Here is an 18,489-nt window from a genome sequence, read left to right as displayed (position 1 = left end):
TCATGGGATCTGTATGAAAGTTGGTCTGAATGTTCATCTTGATGATATCTAGGTCAAGTTCGAAATGGGTCACGTGCCTCAAAAACTAGGTCAGTAGGTCTAAAAATAGAAAATCCTTGTGACCTTTCTAGAGGCCATATTTTTCAAGATCTTCATGAAAATTGGTCGAATCGTTCACTTGATGATATCTAGGTCAAGTTGAAACTGGGTCACGTGCATCAAAAACTAGGTCAGTAGGTCTAAATAATAGAAAAACCTTGTGACCTCTCTAAAGGCCATATTTTTCATGGGATCTGTGTGAAAGTTGGTCTGAATGGTCATCTTGATGGTATCTAGGTCAAGTTCGAAACTGGGTCACGTGCGGTTAAAAACTAGGTCAGTAGGTCTAAAAATAGAAAAACCTTGTGACCTCTCTAGAGGCCATATATTTCATGAAATCTTCATGAAAATTTGTCAGAATGTTCACCTTGATGATATCTAAGTCAAGTTCGAAAGTGGGGTCACGTGCCATCAAAAACTAGGTCAGTAGGTCAAATAATAGAGAAACCTTGTGACCTAACTAGAGGCCATATTTTCCATGGGATCTGTATGAAAGTTGGTCTGAATGTTCATCTTGATGATATCTAGGTCAAATTTGAAAGTGGGTCACGTGCCGTCAAAAACTAGGTCAGTAGGTCAAATAATAGAAAAACCTTGTGACCTTTCTAAAGGCCATATTTTTCAATGGATCTTCATGAAAGTTGGTCTGAATGTTCATCTTGATGATATCTAGGTCATATTCGAAACAGGGTCATGTGCGGTCAAAAACTAGGTCAGTAGGTCTAAAAATAGAAAAACCTTGTGACCTCTCTAGAGGCCATACTTGTGAATGGATATTCATAAAAATTGGTCAGAATGTTCACCTTGATGATATCTAAGTCAAGTTCGAAAGTGGGTCACGTGCCTTCAAAAAGTAGGTCAGTAGGTCAAATAATGAAAAAACATTGTGACCTCTCTAAAGGCCATATTTTTCATGGGATCTGTATGAAAGTTGGTCTGAATGTTTATCTTGATGATATCTAGGTCAAGTTTGAAACTGGGTCAACTGCGATCAAAAACTAGGTCAGTAGGTCTTGAAATAGAAAAACCTTGTGACCTCTCTAGAGGCCATACCCTTGAATGGATCTTCATGAAAATTGGTCAGAATGTTCACCTTGATGATATCTAGGTCAAGTTTGAAACTGGGTCACGTGCCTTAAAAAACTAGGTCAATAGGTCAAATAATAGAAAAACCTTGTGACCTCTCTAGAGACCATATTTTTCAATGGATCTTCATGAAAATTGGTCAGAATTTTTATCTTTATAATATCTAGGTCAAGTTCAAAACTGGGTCACATGAGCTCAAAAACTAGGTCACTATGTCAAATAATAGAAAAAACGACGTCATACTCAAAACTGGATCATGTGGGAAGAGGTGAGCGATTCAGGACCATCATGGTCCTCTTGTTGAATTTCAGAAGCAGCTAAAAGAGATGGTATTGATATGTGGATCAGGAGCTGCTGTGTTTTTTGGCTTCTCACTCTATGAAGGGAATGAAAAATTTTACCGCCAGGTTATGATGCCCAGCATCCGCTTCCTTGATCCAGAAACAACACACAACTTGGCCTTGTTTATGGCTAAAAATAAGTTGGTACCAGTGCCTAAAAAACCAGATCCTCCCTCTCTGGTATGTAAATAGAATTCTTAATACTGGATTCAGAATGGTTGCTTAGATACATTGACTTATTTAGTACAAAGTAAATAACATTTTAAGTGAATATTTAAAGTCTGCATTATTTAACTTAACAACAAGGAAAAGTTTGAACTTTTATGCTCTCATTTAAAAGAGAAAGTGCATTTTATTTATATAGGGCAGTCTTGGTTGTTTCCAATTAACTACAGATCACTAGTGACTTGGGCCTTTGGCTGTCTAACGTCATAGGATAATTGACTATCGTCAGTAGATGACCTCTGTTGTTTGACCTCAAGAAAGAAAATAGTTACAGAAAAGTAATTGGAGAATACTTAGGCCTGCTGTCAGTTTCCTAATAGAAGTGAAGATAACAAATATTTATTCATAATATCTACAATATGATACAAATTGTCTTCAATTACAGCGTACCAAAGTTTGGGACACTGAGTTTCCTAATCCAGTTGGAGTGGCTGCAGGGTTTGACAAGGATGGTGTGGCGGTTGATGGCATGTTGGCTACAGGGTTTGGATTTGTAGAAGTTGGAAGTGTGACTCCTGAACCACAGCCAGGAAACCCCAAGCCACGTTTGTTCCGACTGTGGGATGATAAAGCTGTAATAAATAGGTGAGCAATTTTCAACAATTTTAAACATATGCCAGATGATGAATGGTTTGCATGTGATTTGAACAAAATAATGTCAACTAGACCAAAGTGGTACACCTGCCTTTTTCAAAAATTGTTCTGCTTGACTGAACTGCAAGAACTGCAGAAGTGTCAACTTGGTTAGAAACATTATTTTATGAACTAATGTGAGTTTGAATAGGTCTTAAGAAAAGATAGTAAATACCTGAATAGCTTTATCTCAAGATTTTCTTTTATGGTGGTTCTTAATGTTGTATATTTGTGGTCATATTATTGGAAGACTGATGTAAACTTTTGACTTGACTTGAGCTTTTGACTGACACAAAGCTGTCCGAAAACTATTATAAAATGTAATAGGTAGGTCAAATTGGTGGCTTGAGAGAAACGTAAGCATGCAAGTTTGGCTTAGTAGAGAGAGCCCAGATCTGCGGAGCACAGGGTTGTGAGTTCAATCCCCAGGTGAGACGTAGGTTCCTTGGGATGATTTGCTTAAAGACATTGAAGTCATTTCATCCTCCACATCTAATTCATGTGGAGAAGTTGGTAGTTTCTTGCAGAGAACAAGTTTGTACTGGTACAGAATCCAGGCACATTGATTGGGTTAACTGGCCACCATTACATATTAACAGAAATACTGTTTAAGATGGCAGTGAATCCAGGACAAACAAACAAATCAGGGAGGAGTATACTAAACTCTGATGTGAAGTGAATTGGAGACAAGTTTATCAAAGGAGGCTTATTTCTTAGAGGCTTCAACTGATGCCACTTTACCTTAAGCAGAAAACAGATTTGTTATTAATTACTGAAGTAGAAGGTGGAAGGCACAAAGTAGATGAGGATCAGTGGGTTCTCCGAGCTTGAACCTCATTAGTACAGGAATCAGACCACTATAGCAGGGGGAAATCCCCTCTCTCCGCCCGCACACAACACTTTCCTTCCTTTGAAAATCTTTTTTATTTATTAATAACACTTTGATTGAGAAGTTACTGGTATATACTTTATCCTATCTACTGAGAAAGTGATTCTATGATTTGATTTTTGTTGCATTGTTTTCATGCTACATGTACTGGTAATTGATACCATTGGTAAGTCTGACAGTTCTGATTTCTTCTCTGGGTCATATCCTTGTGCATTTCAGCATTTATACTTTTCATACTAAACATTTATTACCATCAGTCATGATAGACTGTGTTATCCATTTAGTCAAGGTCAAGTGATCAGGGTCATGTTTGCTGCTTATGGCCATGATGACTGTCTTGTTTTTGAAACCATTATGTCAAAGAAACATGGTACTTTGAGATTAATAGGAGGTACTTGTTTCTACCTTCATTTTAGTTCTGTGTATCTATTTTTTCACAATGTGCAGTTGATACAAAATTACATATAAAAATTACATATTTTTTATGTCAAAACTAGAGTTATAATGACTCATAAAATAAGGAATTTAGCTTTGCTGCCTTACACGATTGATTATGCCTTTGCGACCAGTGTAGATCATGATCAGCCTGCACATCTGTGCAGACTGATCATGATCTGCACTGTTCACCATTACGTCAGTATCTTTTTGGTAAACACCCCTTTTAACAGTTTATGGTACTGTCCAAATTGAAAAAATTGACAAGTTCATTAATTTTATGCCAGAAAATGCTCCTGCACCTGCATTACACAATAATTCCGCCTCATCCAAATCTGGATTATTCCTGCTGTAAAAAGTCAGTTGTGGAAAATTTACAGTTATTTATATCTCTCTTCCAGGTTTGGCTTTAACAGTGAAGGACATGATGTGGTCAGGGAAAGGTTGAAACAAAGGAATTCTATTCAACATTTTAATGGTATTACTGTTTGATAATGATGAAAATATTATTAAAAGTGATGACATTTAAAACATTTTAGCAGCATTAAGTGGTAAATAAATTATCTTTTTTAAGTCCTTATATTTTATTAAAAGAACATTAGAGCAGATAAATTATTTTTAAAGCTTGAATATCAATTTTCACTTTTTCCTAGATGAAGGATACACTCCATATATTTCTGAAGAGAGAAATATGTTAAATATAAATTTGTGGACGGACACATCGTGTTCTGAAATACCAACAATTATAGTCGAACAAAGTAAGGTAACAATATTTGTTACTGCTTAACATTTTAGTGCATTGTTTATTATGTTACAAAGATTTTTTTAGCTCACCTGTCACATAGTGACAAGGTGAGCTTTTGTGATCACGCAGCGTCCGTCGTCTGTGCGTGCGTCCGTCGTAAACTTTTCCTTGTGACATCTCTAGAGGTCACATTTTTTGTGGGATCTTTATGAAAGTTGGTCAGAATGTTCATCTTGATAATATCTAGGTCAAGTTCGAAACTGGGTCACGTGCCATCAAAAACTAGGTCAGTAGGTCTAAAAATAGAAAAACCTTGTGACCTCTCTAGAGGCCATATATTTCACAAGATTTTCATGAAAATTGGTCAGAATGTTCACCTTGATGATATCTAGGTCAAGTTCGAAACTGGGTCACATGCCATCAAAAACTAGGTCAGTAGGTCTAAAAACAGAAAAACCTTGTGTCCTCTCTAGAGGCCATATATTTCACAAGATCTTCATGAAAATTGGTCAGAATGTTCAACTTGATGATATCTAGGTCAGGTTTGAAACTGGGTCACGTGCCATCAAAAACTAGGTCAGTAGGTCAAATAATAGAAAAACCTTGTGACCTCTCTAAAGGCCATATTTTTCATGGGATCTGTATGAAAGTTGGTCTGAATGTCCATCTTGATGATATCTAGGACAAGTTCGAAACTGGGTCACGTGCGGTCAAAAACTAGGTCAGTAGGTCTAAAAATAGAAAAACCTTCTGACCTCTCTAGAGGCCATATATTTCACAAGATCTTCATGAAAATTGGTCAGAATGTTCACCTTGATGATAGCTAGGTAAATTTTGAAACTGGGTCATGTGCCGTCAAAAACTAGGTCAGTAGGTCTAAAAATAGAAAAACCTTGTGACCTCTCTAGAGGCCATATATTTCACAAGATCTTCATGAAAATTGGTCAGAGCGTTCAACTTGATGATATCTAGGTCAGGTTCGAAACTGGGTCACGTGCCATCAAAAACTAGGTCAGTAGGTCAAATAATAGAAAAACCTTGTGACCTCTCTTAAGGCCATATTTTTCATGAGATCTGTATGAAAGTTGGTCTGAATGTTTATCTTGATGATATCTAGATCAGGTTCGAAACTTGGTCATGTGCGGTCAAAAACTAGGTCAGTAGGTCTAAAAATAGAAAAACCTTGTGACCTCTCTAGAGGCCATATATTTCATGAGATCTTCATGAAAATTGGTCAGAATGTTCACCTTGATGATATCTAGGTCAAGTTCGAAAGTGGGTCACGTGCCTTCAAAAACTAGGTCAGTAGGTCAAATAATAGAAAAACCTTGTGACCTCTCTAGAAGCTATATTTTTCATGGGATCTGTATGAAAGTTGGTCTGAATGTTCATCTTGATGATATCTAGGTCAAGTTCGAAAGTGGGTCACATGCTTTCGAAAACTAGGTCAGTAGGTCAAATAATAGAAAAACCTTGTGACCTCTCTAAAGGCCATATTTTTTATGGGATCTGTATGAAAGTTAGTCTGAATGTTCATATTGATGATATCTAGGTCAAGTTAGAAACTTGGTCATGTGCGGTCAAAAACTAGGTCAGTAGGTCTAAAAATAGAAAAACCTTGTGACATCTCTAGAGGCCATATTTTTGAATGGATCTTCATGAAAATTGGTCAGAATGTTCATCTTGATGATATCTAGGCCAAGTTCGAAAGTGGGTCACGTGCCTTCAAAAAGTAGGTCAGTAGGTCAAGTAATGAAAAAACGTTGTGACCTCTCTAGAGGCCATATTTTTCATGGGATCTGTATGAAAGTTGGTCTGAATGTTTATCAGCTGGGTCATGTGGGAAGAGGTGAGTGATTCAGGACCATCATGGTCCTCTTGTTGTTTGTTATATTGAAACAGTAATTGGGAAACTTGGAACACTATAATACTGAAGTCAAGATACAGTGTTTATTAATGTGGGGAAAGGGGGCAGGGGACCAGTGAGAGATTAAGGTTTTTTGCATGGAATCTTCATCACATCTACCTCACTGCTGTATAGAATTCTTTCAATGTGAGGAAGTGGCCAGGCTTATTGAAGGTCTGTGTTCCTACCTTGTTGACCACTTATATGCCTAGAGGGGCTTGTTGGGCTTTCCCAGTGATTTTATTTTTTGCTGTTTTTTAACAGCAGAATATAGGCTATTTTCCAAAAAAAAGCCATTTTTTAGCCCCTAAAATTGTAATATTTTCCCCTGTATATGTATATGATTTCAAAAAGTGTGAAACAAGTTTTCAAAGGCATTTTGGAGCAGTTATAGAATGTTAGTGTGAAAATCAGAAAATTACTCTAAAACAGGACTTTGTAAGGAAGAATACGCTTTAATATTAAAAGTACAAAGAAAACAAAAAGTCTCTGCTTATCTCCGAAAATAGAAATTCACAAATACATATCCCAGTGAAAAAGCAGTTTTGGTCAAAACCAGCAAATGTCCAGTATAGTGATTAGAATTGGGACCATTGTTTTACCCTTGAATGATCGTAAGATTTGAGTAATAAGGTCTGAATGCCTAGTTTTGTTGAATCTCTTGTAAAAGTTTGGATGCTATACCTCTTACTTTTATTTTGATGTAAAAGAAATACGAAACCAAAACTTTCCATACTGCACGTATAACCTACAGGTACTGTGTGGGTATGCCATAAAACACAAATCAACAAAGCCATGAAATTTGGTGTCCACCATTTCACAATGTCCAGTTAAGGTGTATAATATATATATATGCAGTGTTGAAATTTTTGTTTATTATCAAAGAAATGCATTTTGCTTAATTTTCAATTACCTAGCTTGTGGCTTTGCAAGTAGATAGAATTTTTTTACTGTTTTATTATGTTTTAAAGAAGATTATAGTTATGTTAACATTTGGCATACTCGTCTTTAAGCCTTTTAACAAGGTGAAAGAAATGCACTTATTAAAGTACCAATACTGTCATTATTTTGGACAGATATAGTGTGTATTGGAATATTCAAGAGTTCCTGCAGTTAAAAAAGTAACTAGAAATTTAACAAGAAGACTGAAAATGATGTCATGAGAGCCAGAATAAATTGAAAATGTTAAACAATTTGCTTACATGTAGATTACCACAGTTAATATATATCAGCTTTATACATGGATGCTTCTTGCAGTATATGTTTTATATTGATAATCAAACTGTATAATACTCCTGTGTTTAGCTTTAAAGCACAGTTCAAATTGTAAATCAATTATAAAACCATTTTGCAGTTAATAGTTTAAGAAAATCACATAATATAGATTACTTTCAAAGTTTGAAAGAAACATTACATCGAAAGCTGACAAGCACATTAGAAATATTTATTCTTTTTTTATTGTTATCTGATCTTTTGTCTTAATTCACCTTAACAGGTAAAAAGGAAGGAATAATTGGTGTAAACTTGGGTAAAAATAAAACATCTGACAGCCCAGTTGAAGACTATGTGAAGGGTGTAGAGAAATTTGGTCCACTAGCTGACTATCTTGTTATTAATGTATCCAGTCCAAACACTCCCGGTCTGCGGAGCATGCAGGGTAAACAACAACTGGAGAAACTTGTAGCAAAAGTTAGTATATTATTATCTTAAAGACTATATTTAATATAGTGTGAAGTCATTAAATACCCATGGGCGATTTTGTGAGTGCATCAGTCTATGAAATTAAATCTCAGTGGATACATACAATTTCCGTTATTATTTTCTTAAAGTTGAAATTGATGAATTCCTATCACCATGAAATAGCCATTTTGGACAAAATGGCTACAGTTCATGCGTATGAAATTATGTGTAATTAATGGCATTTCCCGCCGCCCCCAAAAAAATACCATTTTCAAGGGCAGATTACTCTTTTTTTTTCGGTACTGGTGACCTATGCCATTTATTGCATATCTTTGTTTCTTAGATGATTGTCCTTCAATATCCAAAGTTTGAAGAAATTCTGTTATTGGGAAAATTTTTGCCCATCTCATATACAGAGACTCTAGCAAACGCCTTTAACTGGTATACACTGTACTTGTTATTGATCTTCATATATAAACTCGGGAAAATATTGAGTAAGCACAGCTTGTTTTCAACATTAGTTAGCTTACCTTAGTGGCATTTGCCTGTTGTCGAGTCAAGGGAACATGTTAAACATTTCCAAATAATGTAAGCCACAAAGGCTTATCAGAAAGTATTTTTGTGTTAAATATGTAATTTGAAGGATTGTACAGATGTATTGCTCACTTTGTATTTGAGTGAGAAAATCAAAATTAATGTACTTTACATTTTCTTTATAGGTATCTGAAGAAAGAAAAAATATAGAATCTGAAAGAAAGCCCCCATTATTAGTGAAAATAGCGCCAGATTTAACTGAACAGGACAAGAAAGATATAACAGATGTTGTTTTAAAAGTACCAGTAAGTTTCATTTATAGAGCAAGTTAGAAATGATCAAGTTTAATATATCATGAAAAAAAAAATTAAATGAAAATGTAGGGATAGAAAGAAACCTTTGCTCTCATAGAACTTGAAAAACACCATACAGTTGTTAGCAGTTATGATCTCGAAACATGTCAACTGGTGATTAAATGATATTGAGTAATTCAGTTTATCTACAATTCTTTGTACTAATTGTTCTTGCAGATAACATACTTTTTCATGAAGTTCTGATTGTTGCTTGTTATTTTATGAAGCTATTTTGAACAACATAGTGACACAATTAAAATGGCATGATTCTGGTATTCAGGGAAATGTAACAATTGTTCTAATGTTCATTCTGCCAGTTAGGTTTTCTTTAATAATTTCAAGCAGTGAAAGAATTTCAAAATTGTTTCAGAAGTGTGACAGTTATGAACCTTTCAATATATTTGATCAAAAATGGTAGCATTTTTATTAATCCCCCGCCACAAGTGGTGGGGGGTTATAGGAATGGTCTCCATCCGTCTGTCCGTCCGTAACATTTTGTGTCTGCTCTGTATCTCCTAAACCCCTTGAAGGATTTTCATGAAACTTGGGTCACCTCATCAAGTCGATGTGCAGAACACATGAGTTAGCCATGTCAGCTCAAAGTCAAGGTCACAACTCTAGGTCAAAAGTTTGAGCTTCAATTTTATGTCTGCACTGTATCTCCTAAACCCCTTGAAGGATAATCGTGAAACTTGGGTCAGATGATCACCTCATCAAGACGATTTGCAGAAGCTATAAGTCAGTCATGTCGGCTCAAGGTCAAGGTCATAACTCAAGGTCAAAGGTTTTAGCCTTCCATTTTGTGTCCACTCTGTATCTCATAAACTCCTTGAAGGATAATCATGAAACTTGGGTCAAATGATTACCTCATCAAGACAATATGCAGAACTTATGAGTCTGCCGTGTTGGCTCAAGGTTAAGGTCACAGCTCTAGGTCAAAGGTTTGAGACTTCAGTTTTGTGTACTCTCTATATCTCCTAAACCCCTTAAAGGAATTTCATGAAACTATGGTCAAATGATCACCTCATCAAGGCAATATGCAGAACTTATGAGTTAGCCATGTTGGCTTAAGTTCAAGTTCACAAGTCAAGGTCAAAGGTTTGAGCCTTCCATTTTGTGTCTGCTCTGTATCTCCTAAACCCCTTGAAGGATTTTCATGAAACTTGGGTCAGTTGATCACCTCATCAAGAGGATGTGCAGAACATGGATTAGCAATGTCGGCTCAAGGTCAGAGGTTTGACCTTCCATTTTATGTCTGCTCTGTATCTTCTAAACGCCATGAAGGATTTTAATGTGACTTGGCTGTAATATTCCCCTTATAGGAATGGTCTCTGTCTTCCATCTGTCCGTCTGTAACATTTCGTTTCCGCTCTGTATCTCCTATACCCCTTGAAGAATTTTCATGAAACTCTGGTCAAATGTTCACCTCATCAAGACGATGTGCAGAACACGAGTTGGCCATGTCGGCTCAAGATGAAGGTTACAACTCGAGATCAAAGCTTTGAGCTTCCATTTTGTGTCCGCTCTGTATCTCCTAAATCCCTTGAAGGATAATCTTGAAACTTTAGTCAAATGATAACCTCATCAAGACAATCTGCAGAAGCTATGAGTCTGCCATGTTGGCTCAATGCCAAGGTCACAGCTCTAGGTCAAAGGTTTGAGCCTTCAATTTTGTGTCCGCTCTATATCTCCTAAACCCCTTAAAGGAATTTCATGAAACTTGGGTCAAATGATCCCCTCATCAAGACAATATGCAGAACTTATGAGTTAGCCATATTGGCTTAAGGTCAAGTTCACAAGTCAAGGTCAAAAGTTTGAGCCTTCCATTTTGTGTCTGCTCTGTATCTCCTAAACCCCTTGAAGGATTTTCATGAAACTTCGGTTAATTGATTACCTCATTAAGACGGTGAGCAGAACATGAGTCAGCTCAAGGTCAAGGTCACAACTCAAGGCCAAAGGTTTGACCTTCCATTTTATGTCTGCTCTGTATCTCCTAAACCCCTTGAAGGATTTTAATATGACTTGGCTGTAATATTCCCCTTATCAAGACAATGTGCAGAACTTAAAATTCACCCCTGCCAGCTTAAGGTCAAGGTCACAACTCGAATGTTTAATGGTTCCACCCAGTACCATCAACCCTTTCACTATCCATAACAGTGGCAGGGGATATAACTGTCTTTCAGACTGCCTTGTTTCAGTGGCAATGGAAAACAGAATGGAAGATTTTAATTACTTTTATACACCCAGTGTTGAAGCCCTGGGAGACATACTGTGTTTGAGCTGTCCATTGTCTGTCTGTTATGACCCTTTTTGGACTTTAAAATATACAAGTCATGGTTTCCAAACAATAACTTGTGAAAGGCTTGACAGATTTAAATAGATTTTCGGTACATAGGTGTAACATCACAAAATGCAGGTCAAATTCCATTTTGGCTACAAACCACCTATTTTTTTGACATAGTTATGGCCCCTTTCCAACTTAAAATTTGCCATACTTCTATGACAAGGCCGTATTGTGGGGAATTATGCATCACTCCTATGACAGTTCTAGTTGAATTGAATTGTCACAGAGTTATTTATTTCAGGGAAGAGTAGATGGTTTAATTGTAACAAACACAACAGTAACACGACCTGAAAGTTTAAAAAGTAAATATAAAGATGAGACTGGAGGTCTAAGTGGGGAACCATTAAAAGATCTGTCAACACAGACTGTAAAAGACATGTATAGATTAACCAAAGGTTAGTGCTTAAAATTCTATATATTTTATTGTTTTGGAGGCTAAGGGAAAAAATGAAACTTGCATGAAAAATACACATTAACATGAGGCATATAATTAGGACTATCCTGAAATAAAAAACAACATGTCATTTAAGGTCCTTGTAATTTTTCGAAAGAAACAATTATTTCTTAATGTATACAGTTAAACACATGCAAGCCCCTGACATGTACAGTGTGTCTATGGCAAAGTTCTTGTTTCCAGCATGTTATCCAAACTCAGTACGTGACATGTACAGTGTGTCTATGGCAAAGTTCTTGTTTCCAGCACATTATCCAAACTCTGTATGTGACACGTACAGTGTGTCTATGTCAAAGTTCTTGTTTCCAGCATGTTATCCAAACTCTGTATGTGACATGTACAGTGTGTCTATGGCAAAGTTCTTGTTTCCAGCATGTTATCCAAACTCTGTATGTGATTATGACCCCTTTAGTATGCCTTCAGTTTTTATGGCCAAGATTGGTCTGGCTGTAAGTCTGTCATTCTTGTGTGCTAAACTCCTCCAACAGTTTATGAAACTTTGTTTATGTCAACAACATGAAGTGGACATGTACACATTTTCGGAACTTTTGTGTCCAATTTTGTTAAGATCTTGAGAACACGAGATGAGCTATTTTGATCAATCTACGTCTGTTAACTAATTTTATATGTTATGGTAGACTGTTACCCAAGGATCATTTGAAAAAATGTTAAATTATTTCAAAATCAGACCAGTACTTGTAAAATAATTCCTCAAAAAACGTGGCTGCCAAGTATCAATATACTATAGTAGAAACTTAAAAAATCTTCTTGTCCTGATTATAAAGATATCCCGGGCATATCTTTCACTTTAATAATAAATACTTGATCATTAGGTCTCATAAAACATATCAAAATGTTACCAGAGGTATAAATTAATTGTGTATATAGAAGTACATCCACAAGTGAATAATGATTTAGTAACAGTGGATTGTAAAATAACCTTCCATTTTAGTGTTAATACACATTTATACTGTGTTTAGCTATACATGTAATAAGTATGTACTACTTTAAAACATAATGCATAGTACTGTAGACACACAGTGTTGGCATGATTTTTGTCGATTGCTGCCTTAGTGTTAAACACACAGTGTGTTGGCATGATTTTTGTCGATTGCTGCCTTAGTGTTAAACACACTTACAGTGTTGGCATGATTTTTGTCGATTGCTGCCTTAGTGTTAAACACACTTACAGTGTTGGGGTGATTTTTGTCGATTGCTGCCTTAGTGTTAAACAATACCTGAAATATTGCCCGAGCGAGGACCTGTAGTGCCACATCATCTAACATATATTGCCTTACTTAAATCCCAGAATGCTTCGTTCGTACTTCTGATAGTAAAGTTAATACCATGTACCAATTAAGTAATAGCAGAATTAGATTTTATGTTGCCTTTACAGGTAAATTACCAATTATCGGGGTAGGAGGTGTGGCCTGTGGTCAGGATGCTTATGATAAGATCCGAGCAGGAGCATCATTAGTTCAGTTATATACAGCTTTAGTGTACCAAGGACCTCCTGTTGTCAAACGTATAAAGAGGGAACTAGAAGAGCTGTTACAGTAAGTTTACATTGTAGCAGTTCGTTAGTTTCTTTTATCTCAAGTGTCGTGGCAGAAGCTTTTCCAGTCATTACAACCCCGATTTTGGTCTGCACTGGTTGCAAAGGCAGAAACACTTGCCGCCAGCAGGCTTTACAGGAAAATATGACTCACTGAAGTATTGCTGTCTCGAGCACCTGGACCTACTCAAACAATTCAGGCCTTCATCATCTTCATGGTATCTTATATTTGAGTGGAATCATACTTAATAAATGTTTTTCAGTGAATCACTAAACTGTTCATTTCACAGTGAAAAATATATTTTGCACAAGGTAAAGTTTGTTAAATCCATTGAAAAGTTTTTAAATAAGAAGGAAACTTTTTTGTTTGTTATTTAATATTACTATGAACTTTTTCTTTTGAACACCAGATCTTATATTTTTACTTGTGGCTATGCTACTGGTGAAAATATTATGTCATATATCACTCCGAGAGCAATATTTCAATCTCGCACTGAAAAAAGTCAAGATCCTGTATATTTCAGCTGTTAGTTTGTAACAGCTGCATAATTGAGTTATATGAGGAAAATATTGCATGAATAGCTTAACCCTTACCATGCTGGACACAATTTATTTTTGCCTTGGTGACCAGTGTAGATCATGATCAGCCTGCACATCTGTGCAGTCTGATCATGATCTGCACTGTTCGCTATTCAGCCAGTATCTTTTTGGTAACTTTTAACAGTTAATTGTACTGTCCAAATTGGAAGATGGACAAATTCATTATAGAAATTTAGCATGATAAGGTTTAAATCTGTTCTCAGTTAGCATAAAGCATAACTTTTAAAAGTTCCAATTTTAGCAACATGTGAATGAGACAGGCAGATTATTTAGTTCAGTACAGGATGTAATTAATTTAGTTTGTTATACAGACATGTTTGACAATGTACATACAACTGTCTGCTTATACTTTTTCTAGAAGATTAAGTTAGTTTTCTTACTTGCGTATCGCTATCTTTTACAGGAAAGATGGATTTTCAAATGTGTCGGAAGCTGTAGGGGCAGATGTAAACCTGGACAGATGATAGTGATGTAACAGAGTGTAACAGAGTGTAACAGAGATAATGTTTGTTAAATACATGACATTGTGTATGGACTATTGGGTGCTCTCTCTGTATGGTACAAGACGACTGTGTCAGTTGTTGATCAGACTAGTCAAACAGTGCTGGTTTTAGTTCACTGAGTGTAGGATCTCTTTGTCAAACAAGTAATAGGTGCATGAAAATAAAAAATACGAGTTTGCCTTAAAGGTTTATATGTGCTGCTGTTCAAGCTGTTGGAACATTTTAAGATGTATTAGACAAACACGCTTCTTTTAATAGATACCGTTATTCTTACGTATTAAAAATAATTGTAAAGTAATTATAATTGTGACTCCAGAAGATATAAAAAAAAAAATTTAAGATCCTTTAGAAGGAATGGCATTTTTATTCCTCTCTTAGTTTAATAAACAAGTAAAATATTGTTTGCTGGCAGATTTTGGCTAGAGTCTAATATTATTAAATGCATAAATTTGACAAATTGCATGATTATAATTTATCAAGATGCTATTCAGTATTTTGTAAACAGTGGCATCATAATAGTTCAAATTTGTGAGAGTCCATGAAATTAAAGGAAAATCTGGAAATTGCAGTCTTTAATCTGGCTAATTTTTTTTTGTAACTGCATGGAAATGCACCACAAGGAAAAGGAAAATTCAAAAAAAGGCAAATTATGTCAAAATTATATATACTGGTACTGATGATAAACCCAAACAGAAAATGAGGTTTTTTACATGTAACTTTTTTATTTCTGCAAATTGTAATCAATGGTCGGTACCTAAGTAAAGCTAAACATTTGCTGAAAACTTTACATAATTCAAATTTATATTTAGTAAGCAAACTCACACGAAATGAGGCCCAGAAAGGGGTTTGTAAAATGGGGACTATATGAATGTTGACTGATCATAAATTCAACCACTTTGTCATTTACAAAATTTTCTTCGTATTATTATATTGAAACTTTCTCAAAAAGCTGCAACAGTCACTCCTGATCAAGTAATGAAAAGTGACCCAATGTCAGGCCTTCATGTTTCGGCAGTGAGCATGCGCAAAAAATACCCTCTTCCCCAGTAATTTTGGATAAATATTTTTTATACAAATAAATGCAAGTCATTCATTTATACAGAATATTTACCAATTTTGTTTTTGTTTACACCAGTTGGTGTTGTAAGTGGAAACTATTAGATGGTGTGTTCAATTTTATAAATAACCGATTGCAATCAAATATTTCCAAGATGGTCGACTTTATCATCTGTCCGGGTTTATCATCAGTACCAGTATATATATACAGGATTGCATCTTAAACTGAAGTCAAAATATTTTAGCCGCACCATGAGAAAACCAACACATGGGGGACTCATTTTCGTGGATTTCGTGGTTTAGTCAATCCATGAAATTTAATCCCAATGAACAAGTAAAATTCCCATTCATTTTATGTTCAAAATTTGAAATCCACGAATTCATATCCCCATGATATTGCTGTTTTGGCCAAAACCACGAAATTTCATGCCCACGAAATTAAATGATTTTACAGTAGTGTATTTGTGACCAGCATAGCATCTGCGCAGTCTGTCAGGATCAATGCAGTTTGTTTTCAAAGCAATAAGAGAAACCATTAGGGAATCCTGACTAGACCGCGTGGGCTGGTCGTAAATATCCCCAATATAGCTATGTCAGCCCAGATGAGATGGAATTAAAAAAAAGACTTGACTTTGAAGTATTTTACCACAAAATTATTTGATGAAATATTTTTTCATGACTGCTAAGAAATCTTTGACTGATGTGTTTGAAAATTGTTAATTTGGGGACTGATTTTGGCCAAAGTTGCGCACAGTATTTTATGCCTACGAAGTAAAATGATTTATTAGTATTACTTATGGAATGTAGCTGTATGTTTCAAATTTTATACCTTGTGATACTTTGATTTCTGAAAAATCTTTATTTTTTAAGGCTTAAAAAGACTTTCTATAACTTATTGTTCTTTGGTAAACATGTAAGCTTTTTTGACACTTTACCCACAAAAGTTTATGCCCAAGAAATGAAATGGTTTCACATGAAATATTGATGCATATTTGAAATGTCAGTGTAAAAAATGTTGGTGAAACATAATAAACATAGAAATTGTTAAAAATTCTTTTCATTTATTTCTAGCATTTAAATCAGTATATCTGGAAGTAACTAGGCATTAATGTTCCCTTTAAAAAGACGACACATCACACATGCAGACCACTAGTTCCAAGGTCAAGGTCACACTTAGTTGTCAAACGTTATAGAGCCTGTTTTGTGTCTGGTCCATATCTCTGCCCTTTGTTAAAGGCACTTAGTATAATGTTCCTCATAATGAGATGCTGTATAGCACACAAGACCAAGACCCTTAGCTCAAATTGATTTTTCTTTAGTTGAGATATTGATGAACTCTCTGATTTTTAGCTCAACTCTTTGAATAATAGTCTGAGCTATTCTATTGCCCTAATGTCGGGGACAGCATCGGCATCTCACCAATGGTTAAAGTTTTGCAAGCAAGTACATATAGCTATCATTTAAAGGCGTATAGCTTTGAAACTTATTTCTTCTTTTCTCTAGGGTAATTACCGGTACCAACCTCACTGGCTCGAGTTCCATAACTCTGACATGTATTTTGGCCAAATTATGCCCCCTTTTGGTTGAAGTTTTGCATACAAATTATTATCTCCAAAACTAATGCAGATATTGATTTGAAACTTCACATGTGTCTTCAGGGTTATAAAACTAGGTATTAATAGCAAGTCCCATAACTCTGACATGTATTTTGCCAAGTTATGTTCCCTTTTGAACTTAAAAACTTCTGGTTAAGTCTTGCATGCAAGTTACTCTCTCCAAAACTAATGCAGATACTGGATTGAAACATTTAGGGGTACCACAATATTCCTGCTTCTGGGACAACAATTTGAATAGACTAGCATTGGCTGTCTTATGGACAACTCTTGTTTAGTTTTGGAAAACAGGTACCTTGCGTTAGTTTATGGGAATTTAACAACATAGCATTTTATGCACACTATGAGTTTACTTGATATAGATCTTCTAAGAGATTTTTGTGTACTAAGTCCAGAAGATGTTTGTGTTGTATCATCAGCTTTGACATGAAGTGGGAGTTTTTAAGAGATTTTTATGTACTACTTGTATGATGAGTTCAGAAGATGTTTGTGTTGTATCATCAGCAAACATATCAGTGAGGGAGGCTTTGACATGAAGTGGGAGTTCATTTATGTATACTGTGAAATCATTATTATTCGTGGGGGATTAATTTTCGTGGGTTTCATGGTTCAGCCCAACCACGAAATTAAGTCCCAACGAACAAACTGTGCCCTGAAGATAATTTGTACTCAATGTCGCCAAAAAGGACACCATTATAACCGTCCGATCTGGTCCGTAATTGTGTGCATGTGGCAGTACTGACCTGCAGCTTTCGTGTAGTTTATTGAGGCTCCATCAATGATAAACACGTGTTGGAACAAAACCGACTATTTCATTCAGACATTTACCCGTGTTTTGTTTACAACATGCACGTCAAAGTAAAAGTAGATACTAACAAGAGGGCCATGATGGTCCTGAATCGCTCACCTCTTCCCACATGACCCAGTTTTGAGTATGACGTAGTTTTTTCTATTATTTAACATAGTGACCTAGTTTTTTCAGCTCATGTGACCCAGTTTTGAACTTGACCTAGATATTATCAAGATAAAAATTCTGACCAATTTTCATGAAGATCCATTGAAAAATATGGTCTCTAGAGAGGTCACAAGGTTTTTCTATTATTTGACCTATTGACCTAGTTTTCGAAGGTACGTGACCCTGTTTTGAATTTTACCTAGATATCATCAAGGTGAACATTCTCACTAATTTTCATGAAGATCTCATGAAAAATATGGCCTCTAGACAGGTCACAAGGTTTTTCTATTTTTATACCTACTGGCCTAGTTTTTGACCGCACGTGACCCAGTTTCGAAACTAACCTAGATGTCATCAAGGTGAACATTCAGATCAGTTTTCATGAAGATCCATTGAAAAATATGGCCTCTAGAGCGGTTAAAAGATTTTAATAATTTTAGACCTACTGACCTAGTTTTTGACCGCAGTTGACCCAGTTTCAAA

The 18,489-nt window shown here is 35.7% G+C and overlaps 1 protein-coding gene across 2 annotated transcripts in view; it reads left to right on the top strand.

The window, feature by feature from the left end:
• Positions 1 to 14,785, top strand: part of LOC123549717 (dihydroorotate dehydrogenase (quinone), mitochondrial-like) — a 28,282-nt gene extending 13,497 nt beyond the window's left edge. The window contains exons 2-10 of one of the 2 annotated variants that reach the window (XM_045338034.2): positions 1,497 to 1,706; positions 2,137 to 2,336; positions 4,110 to 4,186; positions 4,362 to 4,466; positions 7,855 to 8,048; positions 8,759 to 8,878; positions 11,512 to 11,665; positions 13,121 to 13,280; positions 14,283 to 14,785. In XM_045338034.2, the coding sequence (XP_045193969.1) occupies positions 1,497 to 1,706; positions 2,137 to 2,336; positions 4,110 to 4,186; positions 4,362 to 4,466; positions 7,855 to 8,048; positions 8,759 to 8,878; positions 11,512 to 11,665; positions 13,121 to 13,280; positions 14,283 to 14,343 (1,281 nt within the window). In that variant the 3' untranslated portion in view covers positions 14,344 to 14,785. The remainder of the gene's footprint in view (positions 1 to 1,496; positions 1,707 to 2,136; positions 2,337 to 4,109; positions 4,187 to 4,361; positions 4,467 to 7,854; positions 8,049 to 8,758; positions 8,879 to 11,511; positions 11,666 to 13,120; positions 13,281 to 14,282) is intronic. The other variant, XM_045338035.2, reaches the window with a different exon arrangement.
• Positions 14,786 to 18,489: the final 3,704 nt, after the last annotated feature.

This window comes from Mercenaria mercenaria, chromosome 6 (assembly GCF_021730395.1).
Source record: "Mercenaria mercenaria strain notata chromosome 6, MADL_Memer_1, whole genome shotgun sequence".
Classification (NCBI taxonomy): Eukaryota; Metazoa; Mollusca; class Bivalvia; order Venerida; family Veneridae; genus Mercenaria; species Mercenaria mercenaria.
The sequence above is the reverse complement of the archived record's forward strand: the minus strand, read 5'-3'. Positions and strand labels throughout refer to the sequence as shown.